Genomic DNA, 18,654 nt, shown 5'->3' with positions numbered 1-18,654 from the left:
AGATTATTGAAATAAATACCCTAAATTATAATTTTTCAATGTAAAAACTAGATCTCCAGAATACTGAAAATGTGAAAAGAATAACAAAAAATTCTTTGATCATTTATTTAAGAAAAAAAAAATCAGAAGATAACAGAGAATGTTCCAAATGGGAGCCCAAGAATGACTTCTATATTACGTTATTAACAGGAAGAGGTCAGATTCTGGAGTCTGGCGTTGCAGTTAGCCTTTGTTCCCTACATCAGAGCAGAGAGGCTTTCAAATGTTCTACCGTACGCTGATAAAAGGACCTGTAAAGAAGGGGTGCCCTCAGGCAAAGAACTGGGAGAAGGAATGGAGATACGAGCTGTAAATTTACTGCTACAAAGATATGACTCCCTTTAGGTAAATGTAAAATTCATCTTCCTATATCCAACTGCATGGATAGGGAGAATGAATTTATAACATCTCAAGGTGAAAATTTCCCACAAAACCAAAATGAATATTGTTTAAGTGTATCTCAAGTAATACTACTATGCAATGCATGTGATGTATTAAAACAAGTCCTTTGTGGTTGGCCTGGAAATCATGCATAATGTAGCTTCAATGAGGAAAAGAGGTTCTGAGATTCAAGAAATTGACTTTCAAATGAACTTTTGGAATGTAAGCAGGGGAGTAACTGCACGCTATTAAATTCCACTTCATGTGGCACATAAGCTTACATAATCAGGTCCGCACACCTTTGATATCCACACTGGAAAAGAAAAATCCTGAATAGAAATGGTCTTGTTCTTAAAACTGGAGTTACAGAAAATCCTTTACAAAGCCTGACCTTCATAGTGAATGAAACTGTGGTGTAAGAACAAAGTGAAACTGAGAATTTATGCCACTTGTGACCTGGCTGTGCCACCTGTTCAGACACTGAATATATGCTAAGCCATATTTCTATTACCTATGAGATAGGAATAATACCTCATAGAGCTGGTGTGAGGATGACATAAAAAAAAAATAAGTATAAGAGTGCCTTGAGAACTAAATTTTTCAATTGATGTGATTGAGACTGGGTATATTGTTCTCAGCACCAAAAAGGTAATGGATACTTAATATTGATTATCATTTTTTTAGTCTATACAGATTGTCTTTGTCTTTGCTTTTACACTGTAAGTTGCATCAAAAGCCTGTGCAACCATTCAATACATTTGTATCCTTTGAAGCATTTCACATACAAAGCAGATAGTATAAATATCTGTTTTGATTTTTATGATAAAAATATTTCTCAAATCAATTGGGCATACCTTTCATATGTGTGCATATTTATATAAAATCTCTCCTAAATATCATTAATCAGTGTTCGTCTAAAGTTACTAATCTTATACCTGAGGTTGTGTTCAAAATCCTACTCTGTATAGTGTTCTTGTTACATGCACACAGGTAATGGTATTCATGTGTTCCTTTGCCTCTCTGAGAAACTGACTTGTTCAAACAGCTGGCTGAAGTTCAGGGAGTTTGACCAGGGTTTTATAATTGGAGGGATAGAGGAGATACTATAGAAAAAAAAAAAATAGGTTCCCACTATTCACTGGGGAGTGGAAAGGAGAGCAGTTCAAGTGTGATGATAATTATACAGCGTATTGCCAAGACTAAAATGAAAATACACAGGTCTTTGACATTGTCATTAGATAAGGAGATAGGGAACATTCAATGACAGGCACCCCGTTTCCTATACTCTGTCCTACAAATTCCTACTAGAATGTCTGTATCTTTAGATTTTTTTTTTTTTTTTTGGTCTCTCAACATTCAATAAACTCAATAAAATAGATAAAATTACCTTCATTTGGGAAATATATCTATGGTTTAAAAATCTCATCTCAAATTTGTGCGCCAAGAGGGGAAACCTACTTCAATCAAGCTGAGCCAAGTGTGTTGAAATCTTTTTCCAGAAAGTGCCATTGAAAATGTCACAAATGAATCTACCAGTCTCCTTAGCGTTAAGTACAACTGATATGTTCTGGTCTACACTGACTGGAATGACTACTGATTACTTAAACAGGGATCGGTTGCTAGGAGACAATTACCCAATTGCAAGGCTTTCTGCAACCCTGTCTCCCAGAGCTCTTGAGAACTGTCCACATATTTGTCCCAGAGCATTTTGGCAGCATCCTTCTGCACCTTCTGCTGAAAGCCAGTTAATTATGAGTCTTGTAAAGTCGGGTCTTTTAACCACCTGCCTTCATGATCAACGCAACCCACATGCTCAGACTTGAATAACATCATTTGGAATTGACTGCTGTTTTCCCTTTCTTTAATTTACTTTTTAAAAAAAAAATTTTTGTTATGTTTTTATTTTATTTTTGACAGAGATAGAGTGTGGGCAGGGGAGGGGCATAGAGAGAGAGGGAGACACAGAATCTAAAGCAGGCTCCAGGCTCTGAGCTGTCAGCACGGAGCCCGACACAGGGCTTGAACTCACGGACTGTGAGATCATGACCTGAGCTGAAGTCGGATGCTTAACCAACTGAGCCACCCAGGCACCCCTTTAATTTACTTTTCTACTTACTTTACTTTTCTAAGCTCCCAAACCTTCACCTTAGGCAACCCGAATGGACCAGAATTAGTGACTGAAACTGAAGTGGGAAATCAATTGGATGTGTAATGAGGTCAGAAGATTACTGAATCTACTAGGAAATTTGCTAAAATGTCCTACGACTTCATGTCAAGGCCCAGAGACCACCTTCCTAGGTCAGCAGCAAAGAGACCGAGAGAGGAGGTCCATTGCAGCCAATCAGGAATGAGTCTGGCCCAAGCACTTGCCATATGAGGGCCCTAAACATACCCTTTGTTTGTCCCTTGAAAGATAAAGTGTCTTGCTTTCTACTGGACATTATCTTTTTTCCCCTTCATTTTCCTTTATTTTGTGGGTACAACACTGCACAAGTTTTCCTTCATACTTATGGAGGGGCCCCAGCTGAGGGCTCCTGTTTTAGGTTCATGCTACCATGGCAGACAACGACCAGCAATTTTGTACTTTACTAAAACAGCACAGAATACAATGCAGAGAAGCTTTCCCTCTGAGTGAAAATATTCTGGCTAAAAGACATACTACCTTTTCAGTTTCAGATGTATCAAAGGTTTTAAAATAAAAACCTGTCACAGTTTCGGTTTCTCCCCAGCCTCAGTCCATCTTCTCCCTTGATGGTTGGTAGTTCTGTTCTGAGACACCCTTTCTTGGGAACCAGTCTGCAGCTGCTCTGAGGATGCTCCAGCCAGCACATGATTCACGTAGGAGATAAAGGGCTCCCAGTAAAGCCCAAGAAAAGCCCCCATGCAGATGCCTGGCATGCTTGTGTTCCTAGTAAGATGCACTCTGCTCTCTCCATCATCTCTCTCAGTCATCCTGAAGAATCTTTCTTCTCTCACTCCAGGACACCACGTTTCCCTTCCTACGTCTCTGACTGTCTGCTTGGGATCTTTGTTGTGATCTCTTCTGGTCCACCCTTAGGAGGATCTCCTAAGATGTCCTCTCAAGAAGTGAGAGGTACCATCAGATGTAACTGGAGTGTATGGCATAAAGTTGATTTGCTGGCTATATCAACATGGATAGCCAACGAGCACCAAATCACACGTTTCCCACTAGCGTCACAGAAGTTTGGCTCCTGTTTCAGAAGCTTCTCTGGTCCTTTTTCTGTCAGTGCCATCCTCCAAATTGCTCAGCCTTCCCAGCCCCACTTCTGAGTTGACCGTGTTCGTGACATATAGTAAAAACTTCTAAGGTTCTGGTTAACCGTCAAATCATAGTTATTTACAAACCCTTGTATGTCTAAAGGTTCCATCTATTTCAAAAAGCAGTTCATTTCTGATAATAACCAACAGATATATAGATTTTTACAAGTCAGATAAACTAAAATGGCTTAAGAAACGAACCCTGCGACAATTACAAGTTAGGCAGCTCTCCTACTAATATTTGCTCCTGGTGACCCATTTGGACCAAGCACAAGAGATATTAACATACGAAACTCCTTCCACCAATGCAGATAAGGTCTTGGACACACACCAGGGTATGAAGTTAACAAGCAGCTTCAACACGTTCACACATACACGGACAGGCACTTAGACACACATGTGAACACACGCACACCATGCTGCTTTGCAGGAACAGAGCAGGGTAGACCAGACAGCCTCAAACCAAGACGCCCATCACCTCATGGCATGGCAGGTAGCACGGGGACCATGCGTGAGGACAGGACTTCTTATTTTTGTCTCATCTGGAGAGCACACAGTGTTACCTGCTGTCTTTGGTAGGCAGAGAATGTTCTCTCCAGGTCTTCGAGGTCTAGAATTTTGAAGACTTTTGTATCATCAATTTCGGTCCATACTGTTCCTTCCAGTTTATTCTGCAAACATCAAGTTAATAAGTAATAAATACTAGAGTTTATGGTTATATACAAAAAGAACAGACGTGGTTATTTTTTTAAAAAGTGCTGCCACCCCCAATTTTTCATTCTACCAGATGCTCAAAGTGGTCTGGCTTCAAACAACATGTCATTTATTTCAGCTTTAACACTTGAAGTATCAGAGCTAGTGAGAACCCGAGTCCATACTAAGAAAATGAAATCACTTAACAGTCAGGGCTGTTTCCCTTTTCAGTGACAGCACAGTGAGCTGCTAATGTTATCCATTAAGGGGAAAATCAGAACAAATGGCTTACCTCAGGCAGCTTAGACCAGTTGAAGGATTTCAGGGCATTTGTGGGCTGAGGAATGTTTTTCTTCTTGAGTGCCAGACCCAGTGGAGCACCAGGAGGTGGCATGATCCCCCCTAAGGGAGGAGGCCCTGGGGGAGGAGGAGGGCCGCCTGGAGGAAGGGGAGGGGGTGGAGGAGGAAGCATTCCACCTGGCAGGGGTGGAGGTGGTGGGGGGGGGAGGAGGGACCCCGGGACAGAGGAAGGAAAGGGCCCCCCTGGGGCTCCAGGGGAGGGTCCACCTGGGATCGAAGCACAGACAGCTCTCTGAAAAGGTAAAAATAGGAAAAGAGAAGGTCAGTGGAAGAAGTAAATTCACTGGATGATTCGGAGTCTGAAACTTTGCCTAAAACGTATGTTACAGAGAAATTCACATTTCTGAGAAGACGGGTTTAAAAGGAGCAATAAATCAAATGGGCTTTAGGGTCTTCGTGGACTACTGAGTCAGCCCTTTATATGTGGCACGTTAGTGCTTGTCTGTATAGCACTCACGTATCCCTCACTTCTTATAGCATCCGAGTTTGGTTTTCATGAAATCAGTTTTCATTTTAAGAAGTTAACGTGGGGTGCCTGGGTGGCTCAGTTGGTCAAGCGTCTGACTTTTGATTTCGGCTCCGGTCATGATCTCACAGTTGGTGAGTTCGAGTCCTACATCAGGATCTATGCTGACAGCACGGAGCCTGCTTGGGATTCTCTCTCTCTCAAAGTAAATAAATAAAACTTAAAAAAAAAAAAAGTTAATGTAATCTCCTTTGATCTTATTAGAGAATCTGCATTTATTTAAATACACACACCCCCAACCCCCCTCTGCTGCCTGACTTACACGATGGCAGAGGGAGGAAGTCTTAAAACCATTGGGAGAGATCACCTTGGGATACCCAGGCAGAAGCTGTCTGCCTAAGGTAGAGGGGCTCCAGGGTAAGCGAGGCCCAGCAGCTGCTCAGAAACGAAGACCCGGCCCGTGGCCCCGGCCCTCACCCTGTTCAGCTCGTGGAGCTGTGCTGTGAGATCCGCCACCTGCTGCTTGACTTGCTTATGCTCGCTAGTCTCCTTTTCGAGCTTCTCTTTCATTTTATTTAAGGTCTGCATCATCTCCTCCTTCTCTTGGGTCTTGGCATCACATTCGCGCTCTTTCTTCTCCAATTTCTGTTGCAACTCATTGTGCTCTACACAAGAAAACAACGGGACGTGAAAACGGGACTCTTCAAAGCTGAAGTGTTTTTCTCTAAACAGAAAACTGGCTGAGGATGATGTGAGGCTCTTCATTAGGTAAATATTATTCCTCTTCTCCGTCAGAGGGAGTGACTTGTGGACTCAGTGGTGTTCGTGCTTGGAGGGGTCTTTAGGTGAACAACGTTATGGTTAACTACATCTTGTAAAATACTGAAGAAGAGACCCTGAAGTCACAGTCCTGAAGATGGAACACAAGGGTGAGCACCTATTTGTGGAGGATAATGGTGCCCGTTTGGTATTTAATTCAGGATCCTGTCATAAAAATGGCCCTTTAGCCACACTAGGGAAAATGAATATTAAAAAGGCTTCTTTTGACAAATTAGAAATGAGAACCAGAGAAGCCATTGTTTGTTAGCCAGGTTGCTGGCTTGTGTCCAACCAGCAGAGGGCTGAGAGGGAGGATCTTGCTCCCTGGGGATATGCTGATGCCAGACCGCGTCTGTCCTGACACCGAGTCCTCTCTCCCATTCTCCTCTCGGAAGGCTACCTGGACTTGAAGTATTTTATGCTTCTGGCAAATAGTCCTTAAAACTTGTGAAAGCAAATGCTATCAGATTCTCAGCATTAAAGACTTTAAGGGCAGAGCATGACAATCGCCACAATATGGGGAGAAAAATATTAGCTCTCAGCTGTAGTTTTACTAACTTCCCAATCCTGCTATAATGGAACGAGGCGTCCAATGGAGCCCAATGTTTACTTACATTGCCAATATGCCTGCTGACTCCAGCCCTTGCGGGAGTGAGGAGCTTTGGGAAAGAGGACTAATGAAGTTGAGGCTGCAGGTTTTTATTTCAAATACTTGGCCCCAATTCCTACTCTTTTCATAAAGTAAACCCACGAGAGATATAACCCACTGGGGCTGAGCTACACAGAATTGGTCTCTATTTCTGAATCTGATAACACATTTAAATTCTCGCTTTCTCCACCTCTTACTTTTTCTTTCCTGAGTTTGCAGAGAAGAGTTCACGCCACTGAAAGCCTTGAATTCTACCAGTCTTGAAGTTAAGGTGACCACTATTCATTCTGTGAATGAATGCATCCCTGACTTCTTCGGCGACGCGCCTGAAACCCACCTCACTGTATCCCATTTTCCTTCTTCTGTCTCCACGTCATTCTTCTTTCACAATTCTAAGACTTGAGACTCTTACGACCGGTCATTAAGCTTTGACAAATCCTGCTGTGCCTCAGAACCACCTCAGAGATTTTAACATTTCAGGAGCCCCAGACCCCATTTCTGGGAATGTCTTCTACAGGTCAGGGACAGGGCTTAGGGATTTGTTTTCAAACGCTCCTTAGATGATTCTGATGTAATGCCAGGTTTGGGAAGCTGCAGCCTAAAGGATTCTCCCTACAAAGGCGTTCATTTACCATCCATTTGCTAAGATCTTCTTGAACACTTACTACTGACTATGCCATAGTAGAGAAATTCTCCACCTTTCAGGGCCAGAGAACTCCCATCTCCTCACAGCCTCCACCCTCCGATTCATCATCGGGTGCCCTTTTTGATACAGCCTTGCTACTTGAAGACTTCAGAAAAGAATTAATTGTATCTACAGTATCTCCTCTTTTACACTCCACCTGTGACCTCACGTTAAACCGTCCTGTTCTGCCCACTGACCTTGGCCATTATTTCTCATCCCACCTCAGCCGCCTAAATCTACCATAGTCCCTATCATTTATAGTGCAATCAATATGGCACTATGTTAAAGTCCTTATATTTGTTTTGTCCTTTAATCTTTGCAACAGCCCTGCAAGTTAGATATAATCTTCAGCTTATAGAGGGGGAGGGTGGAGAGGAGGAGTCTGCATGCCTACGCATGCAGTCAGTGAGGAATGGAATTGAGACTCAGACCCAGAGCCCAGTGCAGGGCCTTGACACATAGAGGAGTTCAACAAGCCTGCACTGAGTGACCGCCTGAATGACTCCAAAGCTTCTGTCCTGGGTGTGCTCCTTAGCTTGCACACCCACATCCCTGTGCTCTACGTTTGCCCCTAAAGTATCACCTGACCATTTTCTCTTCGGTATCACCTCTCTTCACCCCAACTTTTGGTCAGTGTTTCTATTCTTTCTACAGCAGCTTCTGGAATCTATTTATAAAACGGTATACAGCAACCTCACCTGTGTGAGAGCAATCTGAATTCATATATGGGACTTCTAATATAGGTGCACTGCGTGTCTGGTATTTTCTGCTACCAGTGGTGGCCCTGCTTTTCTGCTCCACGGAAAAGGACAAATGTGATGAGGGAAAAGGAAATGCTTTGGCATCTCTTAGACCCTCTTTTCAACGCACTAAATATCGGGGGTGAGTGCTATTGTGTGTCACTGGCTGTGACTAAGTAAGTTGGACAAGGAAAAGGAAGTCAGTCGGCCAGCAGAGTGAAAGAGCAGAGGCCGGGAACAGGACTGTTTTCATAAGACGGCCGACTTCAAGTTGCAAGCATTTGGAAGGCAGAGGGTGACTTCTATCCATTCTGTGAGTGGCTGGCACAGTGATGGGTACAAATGACTTTCCTATCACTTGATGCTGAGTGTTAAGACCAAAGACATGCTCAAGTACTCACCAAGAGCTGGCCTAGTTACGTCTCATAATGCCTGTATCTACAATGATCGGTGATTTTCTATATGATTTCTCTTTTTATAACGGGTGCCAAACTAAGGTCATGTGGAGAATTGGGCTGCTGAAACCAGGTGGTCTGGGTTTCTGTTAAAATTCTGGGTAGTCCCCCTTAAAACCTAGTGTGCTTTAAAGAGCAGTTACAGAGTGGGGGGAGGGCTGGCATGAGTGGTAGTTAAGAAAATTTGAGTTAATGAATGCCAAACAGCAAATGCTACAAGCTTTTCAAAAAAAATTTACATAATTATAATAAAAGGATAAAATATTTGGCAATCAGCATGACAATTAAAATAGCTGAATTCGAGAGAAAACAGGGCAAAATGCCCTTAAGAGACAGAAAAAGAAAGGCTGTTGGATGCATTCAAGTCAGTAAGAAATATCAGTGCAAGTTTCTAAAATATACAGAAAGCAGAGTTGCCCAATAACCAAATACACGGCCGTTTCTCTCATCGGGTCCTCACTATTTACCTTTTCTCATTTTTTCCGCTTGTTCTTTCCACTGCTTAACTTCATTTTCATTGACCAACCTGTATGATAGTCAAAAGAGCATTCATTACAAAAACATAAAAGGACCGTTGCCAAAATGCATGCTCTTCTAGGTACAAAAATAGTCCTCTGCAGAAAAATCCTCAGCATGCTTGAAACCCATTTAAACCCAGATGTTACTCAGATACATTACATATGTATATATAGGCGCTCATATTTGACCTCTAGAACATTTCGGTTCTCCCAGCTGCTATTTTAAAGTAGGATAAAGTAAACGCCTTACATTGTGACTATCATCTCACAGACAGCAAAATCAGAAACTTACATTCGTACGACATTCTTAATGTTAAAGTTTTCCAAAGGCGTGGTGTCAGGGTCCTGTCCTTTGTCATTCTGAATAACTATCTGCTGTATAATCCTATCTAGTAGCAGCCAGTACTGAACGGTGTTGCCGCTTCTCTTGTCTAAAAAAGAAAAGAAGGGTGGAAAAATACTTCATGTTGTTTCTAAACTAGGATGAATATGTTTCAACAGCGGTCACCCGCCAGAGCCACAGAACCAGAGATGTTTATAACATCTGCACCAGCACTTCCCAAAGTTTCTGGAATTCTGACATGCGATGATCATTTACATGATTGAGAGGCACTTTCTACCCCTTTCTAAATGTGTTGCAAGGCATATATTTATTTTTAAAATCAAAGTAAGTTATAATTCATTTCATTTTTAGAATGTCATAATACCCCTTAAGCTGTGTGGAGACACGTTGGACTGTCACAAAAGCAAGGTTTGGAATCCCTGGTGTGCACCCAAGCTAATCAGCGCTGCTCAGAAGACAGAGCCCTTTGGATGATGTCCAAACATTCAAAAACACACATGTAAGTCACAAACACACTCACAAGGCATTTGGAGGCAGTGGTGCAGGATGGACATGAAGTGAGGGTAAGCTTCACTATGGGTCAGCCTCTTCCTGGTCAGCTCAAACATCTGAGTCGCACTTTTTGTGTCTATGTGAACCTATTCCGTATGAAAAAGAGATCTAAGTCAACGCCCGGTATCCTCAATAGCTGCAACGCAAGGTAAGCAAATCCAAGGCACGCACGGCTAATCCTGCACTTAGGTAGCAAAACAAAACCCGGATTTTGCTTTTCGGTTGTACCGGTCCACGTCAACTCAACACACGTTACGGCAAGGGAAGTCCATGAGTTCATGAGTTAAATCTGAATAATTGTGACCATACGTACCAGTTCAAATCTTTTGGCAAATTCTAGTTCATCTTCATTTCTGAGCATTTCGAAAAAATCTAAATGCCTGAAATCCAATAAAAGAGAAGCTATTAAAAGTAGAATGTCCTACAAACACAAGCACATAGGAATTAGGACATTAATACTAAGGCCTTTCCAAAATTGTCAGAGATAGCTCTAAAAGAAATAAGACAAAATTGTGAATGCCTTTGCTTAACTATGTTCTAAGGAAAAAAGATACTCTGAGTGAGATCACAGTAAGAGACAGGCTTCAAAGCCTAGGATGCCTAGTACACATAATTAATAAATGTTTATCAAATTCCAACACAACCAAGTCCAGCTTCTGCTCACAGACTTCTTTTATGGAAAAAGCAAATCCACTTGCCTGACTGATGAATTAAGATCACCAAAGAAATATTCATGCCATTCACCTACTCATTCAAATATTTATGGAGTCCCTACTATGTATTTTAGCAACTGGGGATAATAAGTTTTATGAAGACAAACGTATCAGAGTAAAGGGAATGAAAAATAATGGGAGGTAAGGTGAGTGGTGGACACACACTGGCTGGAACAGGTCTCTTGGCAGGGAGCAATAAGCAATTTGGACATCTGTAGGAAGATCTTTTAATGCTGAGCAAATACCAAGTACAAAGGCCCTGAGGCAAGAATATTTTGACATGTTCACAGAATATCAAAGAGTGCATGAACGAGGTAGGAGAGCAGTAGGAGAGATCTGAGAGCTGGTGGGAGATCTTAGAAATGGTAAAATGATTGCAAACAAGAGCCAATGAACAAGAAAGTGAAAATTAACTAATGCCTATCAAGGTGCCTCCAAGTTTTATAGTCAATTTTCATAATAGCCCATAAAACATAGTTGTCATCATCATCATATATCTTAGGAAAGAAAAAAAAAACACACAACAGGAAGATTCAGAAAGATTGAGTAACTTGACCAGAATATATAGCAAGTGAAAGAGGTAAGACAAGAATGTGGATTCAGCCTGATGCCAGAACCCACATGAGGTTCTCCACACAATGTGCTGCTTCCTTCACGGAGAAAGTCTTAATATAAAAGCATCATAGTTGAACTAACAGTCTGGGGCCAGCTCCTTATGCTACACAAAGGTCACATGTAGTTCACAGGCTAGCACTACACATACGGAAAAAGCTTGAGAATGATCTCAGATGAGAACAGTCTGACTTACCTATCTAATGTTGAATTTTCATGTTCCCTTAATTTATCTATTACAGGTTGAATTCCTAACATCAGAAATTCATAGCGAAGATGAAGTCTAAAGTCCAAACTTTCCTGAAAGTGAAAGGGTGATAAAATACATATTTATGCTTTTTGGACTACATAGTAATCTTTTTTTTTTAACATTATTCTTCAATAATACATGTTTTCAATAGCAGTATGGAAGGTTCTTACCACCCCAGCGCCTTGGCTCAGCACTGCGTTGATGAAGGACATGATGGCAGTCTTGAGACTCACTTCATCTCGATACCGCCCTGTGCTTTTATCCAAGTCATTGATTAATGTCTACCAAGGACACAAATATAGAAACAAAGGACTGAATCACTAATTGTACATTCATTTTATTAATCCTTATACTCAGAAGTCAATTTTTAAAAATCTTGTGTTTAGTCAGAATTACATGGATCTATAGAAAGCCATCTTTTATTTTTCTTAACATTAGTTCAAAAACCTTTCAAAATTCCTACATCACATACATCCATATATGTATGTATGTATGTGTGTGTGTGTGTATACACACACACACACACACACACACAATACATATTTTGTCTGCTTTGTCAACTCAGCTCTTTATATTTGAGCATAAATATGGTGACATAATCCCACTGTATATATTAATACTAAATCAAGAATGGTAACCTATAAAAATTTCAGGGAACACTGCATTTCATGGAATCAAAAGATATATGCTACATGATGTGTAGAAAGCAGGGCCACATTTTCAAGTTCAGTAAATCTAAAATCCCAGGTTGATTAACTATAGAAAGCATCTTCTACTCTGGTACTAAAACCCAAAAGGACAGAAAGATTGGAAGACATAGTGTGAGTAATCATCACAGGGGGAAATAAGTCATGTTCCCCCTTCAGGGCCAGGAAGGCAGCTGTCAAAAGGGGTGAGTGACCAAGTGGCAAGGGAGCACGCCCACCTGAAAGCGGGTTCTTTCACTGGCATACTTCTGGTAGTGCAGCATGGCCTGCAGAACCTTCTTGTGACCCCCGGGAACCAGGCACACGGCGCCCAAGATTTCCAGCACGGCCACCTTTGTTTTAATGTTCTCTGTGCTCAGACTCTGAGCAATCACGTTTATACTCTCAGAGTGAGCCAGGACATGAGCCCGGCCTTGAGAGTTGTTCATTAGCGCCTTTATACACCCAATGAGAGAGGTATGTATTCGAGACTCTGAGGTCTCGTAGTCCATGGTCTTTAGAAAGTTGAGAATACATGACAGGCCATCCAAGTCAATGAATCTGGTTACAAACCTGTCAGGAGAAGAAGGTTAAAATGTATCAGACTTAAGTTTATTTGGAATTTTCTAATAGCCCTTAATAGAAAAGTTTTGCAGGGACAGGAGGAAGGAAGACCTAAGTCCTGAGCACCAAAGATCGACACTGATGAAGTCTTCTTAATTCCTGGCCTCTTCCTCTGCACAAACCCAATGGTCAGGTCTCTCAGAAAGGTAAAAAAATCTCGATTTGAGATACAAAGATCTCAGCTGATACAAAGAACCAGTTAACAGATCATACAACCATAGAAACTCAGGAACAGGAAGACACTCAGAATATGTGTCTTAAGTTAAAGTCATCTGCGGATCCCGCGTTGTTATAGCATTCAGCCCCTAGATACCTTTACATTAACCCCTGACCCATATCAATGAATGTCAAAGAGCATCCTTAAATTCTAGAATTTTTGCTTGTCAAACAGATGACAATCTATATTATTAACATTCTGCAGCAAAACTCTTCTTTTGTAGGACATGCTGCTGGAATCCCAATATATAAAATAATAGCAATTCTTTGTCACTGCTCATTAATTTAATTGACATCTATAGTGCTTATTTACTGTAAAGTCAGTGAGAGTAATTCACAATATGCATATGCATTTGAAGTCTCTGAAAATTTCAGAAGTAACACAACTTGCTTATACAACTGCAGCAGAAATTTCCAAATTTATTTTGCCTTGGATACCCATTGACATCTGAGAATGCAAAACACACAAATAGGGAAACATTGATGTAGTTAGGATTGGCTAGAAAACCTGTGTCACACAACTACACAGAATTTTTGATAAGTCAATAGGTTTTTCTTAATATTTTATAGTTAAATAAAGAAAATGAAATCTTTATTTTTCCAGCCATTTCATGCAATCACACAACCCAGATGGAGCCCAATTGGTTGAATCAATTGGCTTCTTTCATAGCACCTATGTTAATGAAATGTAACTAGAAGCACCCAACATCTCACCAAACCTAATTAATGGAAAATGAAGGCGTGGGAGACACACAGAGAAGGCTGACTACCTATCATGGTTTTGTTTTGTTTTTTTTTTTTAATTTTTATTTATTTTTGAGAGAGAGAGAGACAGAGCGAGAATAGGGGAGGGGCACAGAGAGAGGGAGACACAGAATCTGAAGCAGGCTCCAGGCTCTGAGTTGTCAGCACAGAGCCTGACACAGGGCTGGAACTTACAAACCTGTGAGATCATGACCTGAGCTGAAGTCAGACGCTTAACTGACTGAGCCACCCAGGTGCCCCCATCATTTTTTAGTAACAGTTTTATTGAGATATAACTCACAAGCCATAAAATTCATACTTTCAAATGTACAATTCAGTGATATGCAGAGATGTACAACCATTGACATCATCTGATTAAAAAATTAAAAAAATTTTTTTTAATCTTTATTTATTTTTGAGAGAGAGAGAGACAGAGCGCAAGTAGAGGAGGAACAGAGAGAGAGACACACACACACAGAATTCGAAGCAGGCTCTAGGCTCTGAGCTGTCAGCATAGAACCCGATGCAGGGCTTGAATTCACGAACCGTGACATCATGACCTGAGTTGAAGTCAGATGCTTAACCAATTGAGCCACCCAGGCATCCCCCCCAATTTTTTTTAATGTTTATTTATTTAAAATTTTTGTTTAAGTTTACTTATTTTTGAGAGAGAGAAAGAGAGCACGAGCAGGGAGGGGCAGAGAGTGAGAGGGAGACCCAGAATCTGAGAAGCAGGCTCCAGGCTCTGAGCTGTCAGCACAGAGCCTGATGTGGGGCTGGAACCCACAAACTGTGAGATCACGACCTGAGCTGAAGTCAGACACTTAACCAACTAAGCCACCCAGGCACCACAATGTTTATTTTTGAGAGTGAGAGAGAGAGAGAGACAGAGCATGAGCAAGGGAGGGGCAGATAGAGAAGGAAACACAGAATCTGAAGCAGGCTCCAGGCTCTGAGCTGTCAGCACAGAGCCCAATGGAGGGCTCAAACTCACAGACTGCGAGGTCATGACCTGAGCTGAAGTCGGACACTTAACCGACTGAGCCACCCAGGCGCCCTGACATCATCTGATTTTAGAACACTCTAGTCATCCCCAAAAGACCATTTCCCCCTCACCCCAATCCTAAGCAACCACTAATCTTTCTGTCTGTATGGATTGGCCTTTTCTGGATCTTCCGTATAAATGGAATCATACACTATGTTGCCTTCTGTATATCTGGCTTCTTTCGCTTTGCATAAATATTTTCAAGGCTCAACCATGTTGTAGCATGTATCAATATTCTATTCTATTTCAATATTCTATTGTATTCAGGGCCAAATAATATTCCATTGTACGGATATATCACATTCTATTTATCCATTTATGAGCTGATAGAATTTGGGTTGTTTCTACTTTTTGGCCACGAGGAATACTGCTAACATGAACACTCCTGCATGGGTGTTTGTGAGACAGGTTTTCATTTCCCTTAGCTATATACTGAGGAATAGAATTGTCAGGTAATACGGCGATACTACGTTTAACAGTATGAGCGACTGCCCAACTGTTTTCCAAAGTGGCTGAACCATTTTACATTCCCACCAGCAGTGTACCTGCAACGAATACTTGCTAGTCTCTTTTTTTATTTTACCATCTTTACAGCTGTCTGCATATCTTCTAATTGAAGAAAATCAATTCATTCAATGTTCAACGATTAAAGTATTTCACTTATGTTCAATTGCATGCATTTAAGACATCCTTGAAAGTTTGGCTATTTCAGGAAAAAAGAAGAAAGAAGGGTAGAAAAGAAGGGAGAAAAGAAGAGTGGTAAGTAGCACATGCTACCCAGAAAAGAATTACCTCATTGGTTTTGTCCTCAGTGCTGTTTTCAAACTCTCTATAGTTTTACTTCTCTCTTCTTCCTCTTCCTTCTCTAAAGCCAGGAGAGATTTTCTCTATGCAAAGAAAATCGAAGTTACCTCTTCAAATTCTATGATTTAATTAGGGTACAAGCAAGACAAGCCTACAGATTACATGCTATTATCACTTTTAAGACAAATAAATAAGTAATAAATCTATAATCAAGATAATTACAAAACCAAAATATGGAGTAAAAGTACTAAGAATTTCAGATTTATTATCTCTGCCAGAGGTTCTTTCAAATTATAAAGCTTTAAGAAACATTTAGAAATCTTCGGTACAGATTGCAGTTTGTCTGACTATAGTTGTTAATGACTCTGCAACTACACTCTAATGAAGATATAACTATTTATATTTTATAGAAAGAGGATTGGGCCTGCAGTTAAATACAGTATTCTGGCAACTAAAGTTAGTAACATTATCACACTATCAAACCAAGGCAATATGTGTAATCCTCAAGCCAAAAAGTGTAATCTTTTACACTTTTTGTTACATTAAATTATTTAAGAAGGGCAATGAACTCCGATACGATACTAAGTTGGACAATTCCTTCAGACTAAGATTTAAGCTTTAGAAATGATTCAACGCCATTTGGAAATTTGGCTACAGAGTGTGTGTGGGTGGGTAGGTGGGGGGGGTGGGTAGGTGGGGGGGGTGAGTGGTGGTGGTGGTGGTGGTGGTGGAGGAGGAGGAGGAGGAGGAGGAGGAGGAGGAGGAGGAGGAGGAGTGTGTTTACGCTTTCCCTACACAGGGATCTTTTGAGCAGTGCTTCCCAAACTTTAACGTGGACACGAATTATCCGAGGACCTTGTTAAAATGAGGGTTCTGACATGGTATGTCTGGAGTGAAGCCCGTGGTGCTGCATTGCTGACTAGTTTCCATGTGGTGCTGATGCTGCAGGTATATATGGACCTCACTTTGAAGAATGAGGCACAAGGAAGCAGGCCTCGGCTGACATCACGGCCATGGATGCCAGTCAATTTTATACTTGTTGAACAGTCTTTTCTAGTCCTTTGAGTCCATGATCACTTAGTTGTACTAAAAGTATCCCCAAATCTTAATGGCCTCAGGTATACTCCACCCACAGAACCACTGGTTCCTTGTCTTCATCCTATTCTGAACATGTGCTTTTCTAATTCAGTCTCCCTACCTGTTTCTAATTCTGATTAAGTGCATGGCTGGGAAACAGTCTGGAGTATTGCTTGGGGGGGGGGGGGGCGGGGGGTTGGCTCTTAATCATGTGTCTCAATGATCCAGTCTCTCCCTTTCTTTCAGGACCACAAATCATCCAAGGGTGGCTTTACTTACTTCTTTTAAGTTAATAGTGTCAGCACTGAGTAACTAAATGTTAACTGAAGCCTAAATTTGACTTCATGACTAGGAGGGGGTAAACCTCCAAACAAACAAATGTATCAGTATCATTTAAGGCAACTGAAATAAAAATCCGTAAAATCTTGTTTTTCAAACTGGTTATTGTTTCTGCTGACACTGTCCTCTTGCTTGGTGATGCGCCTAGACAGCTGTGACCAATGGATGGTAGGGGAAGAGGCTATGTGCAGAAATAGCCAATAAATTTCTTCAGAGCTCTAGGAGACGTATTCCCTGGAAAATTCAGCATGAATCCAGCCAAGTATGTTTAATCCCCTAAGGCAAAGCTGAACTTGTTTAGACTCTTAAGCAATCACTTTTTGAATCTGCAGCTCAGAATAAAGCCGTTCATGAACATCACCGCTCGTTCCTAAACTTAATCACACAGAGACATACATTTCTTATTATGGTTCACTAATTCTAAAGAAAGATGTATGTATTTACTCTTTTAACAATCTTGGAGAGGGTGAAACATCTGAATCAAGACGGACTACATTAAGTCTTTCCCTAGTAGAGCTGGGAGATTTATGAAAAGTCAAGAAGATTAAATCGGAATTTCCTTTCCCAGTATAAGGACCATTACCTTCCTCTCAAAACAGAGGTGACATACTCTTTTCTGCATGTGATGCAATTAGACTTGATTCTAAGACTGTGTTTGTTGTACTGAGAAAACTGAGGATATGTATATGGACGTGTCGCTGTAATGTGACTTTTCAACATGATTTATATAAAGTCGAAAGTTTTCAAGTTTCACATGTAGGAAGAAGGCTTGGTTTGCAGCTTTTTGTAGAAAAAGAAGCTATGCCCACCTTTCTAAAGATGGCTGCTAGGCTAAACATCTAGCGTGCACCTTGGTCTACACAGCCCAGGTTGTGGTAGCCTCCTGGGGTGCTCTATGCACTTACCAAATCCCTGCTCACTTGAGAGGTGGGCAAAAGACAAAGTGTGCTGACAGAGGATGTTCTAATGAAGGCTACTAAGCTTACATTGGAACATGCAAGTCTGAGAAAGAAGGACAAACCAAGCACAGAAATCATTCTTGGCTGGGAGTCTGGAACCAAGCTCCTGTTTGAGACATTTCACTGGTGTGAAGTCAATAAGCCAGTCGGCTAAGCACGCTGCACTTCACCTCACATCTTCCTCCTTGAGAGCGCAGAGGAGAAGCCACATACAAAGGAGGGCCAGGTCCTTTCGAACCTGTTGGGCTGTACTTTTATTACACTGTTTTTCACTCTTTAAAAGCCAACGGATCACTCAGGGGTCCTTTCAAGAACAAAGCATTCTTGTGAAGAGGCTTACGTAAAGTAACTGAACTTGTTCCACAAACGGCTTCGCAGACCAGTAAGTGCTGCAATTCTCGACCTGGACAGTTCATCAGACTCTGGAGGCCTTAACGGAAACAGATGCCTGCCCCACCTCAGAAAAGTTGGAGGCGGGGTGGGGGTGGGGGAGGGTGGGATCACCAGGCCTCTGGTACTTGCCAAAGGGTTTTAAAAACTGAATTAGTGAAAGGCAAATTAGAAAGGAATCTGTGAGCTCAGACTGATACGTTTAAATTCCAGCTC

The 18,654-nt window shown here is 41.4% G+C and overlaps 1 protein-coding gene across 3 annotated transcripts in view; it reads right to left on the bottom strand.

The window, feature by feature from the left end:
- The window catches only part of DAAM1 (dishevelled associated activator of morphogenesis 1), a 176,019-nt gene that overhangs the window by 37,541 nt on the left and 119,824 nt on the right, over positions 1–18,654 (bottom strand). For all 3 annotated transcript variants that reach the window (XM_030319227.2, XM_030319228.1, XM_030319226.1), the window contains 11 exons: positions 15,662–15,756; positions 12,480–12,813; positions 11,725–11,835; positions 11,501–11,604; positions 10,293–10,359; positions 9,948–10,065; positions 9,377–9,515; positions 9,034–9,092; positions 5,696–5,883; positions 4,685–4,984; positions 4,263–4,370 (listed from right to left, as the gene is read on the bottom strand). In XM_030319227.2, coding sequence (XP_030175087.1) covers positions 4,263–4,370; positions 4,685–4,984; positions 5,696–5,883; positions 9,034–9,092; positions 9,377–9,515; positions 9,948–10,065; positions 10,293–10,359; positions 11,501–11,604; positions 11,725–11,835; positions 12,480–12,813; positions 15,662–15,756 — 1,623 coding nt within the window. The remainder of the gene's footprint in view (positions 1–4,262; positions 4,371–4,684; positions 4,985–5,695; positions 5,884–9,033; positions 9,093–9,376; positions 9,516–9,947; positions 10,066–10,292; positions 10,360–11,500; positions 11,605–11,724; positions 11,836–12,479; positions 12,814–15,661; positions 15,757–18,654) is intronic.

The sequence above is a fragment of the Lynx canadensis genome, chromosome B3 (assembly GCF_007474595.2).
Source record: "Lynx canadensis isolate LIC74 chromosome B3, mLynCan4.pri.v2, whole genome shotgun sequence".
NCBI lineage: Eukaryota > Metazoa > Chordata > Mammalia > Carnivora > Felidae > Lynx > Lynx canadensis.
The sequence above is the reverse complement of the archived record's forward strand: the minus strand, read 5'-3'. Positions and strand labels throughout refer to the sequence as shown.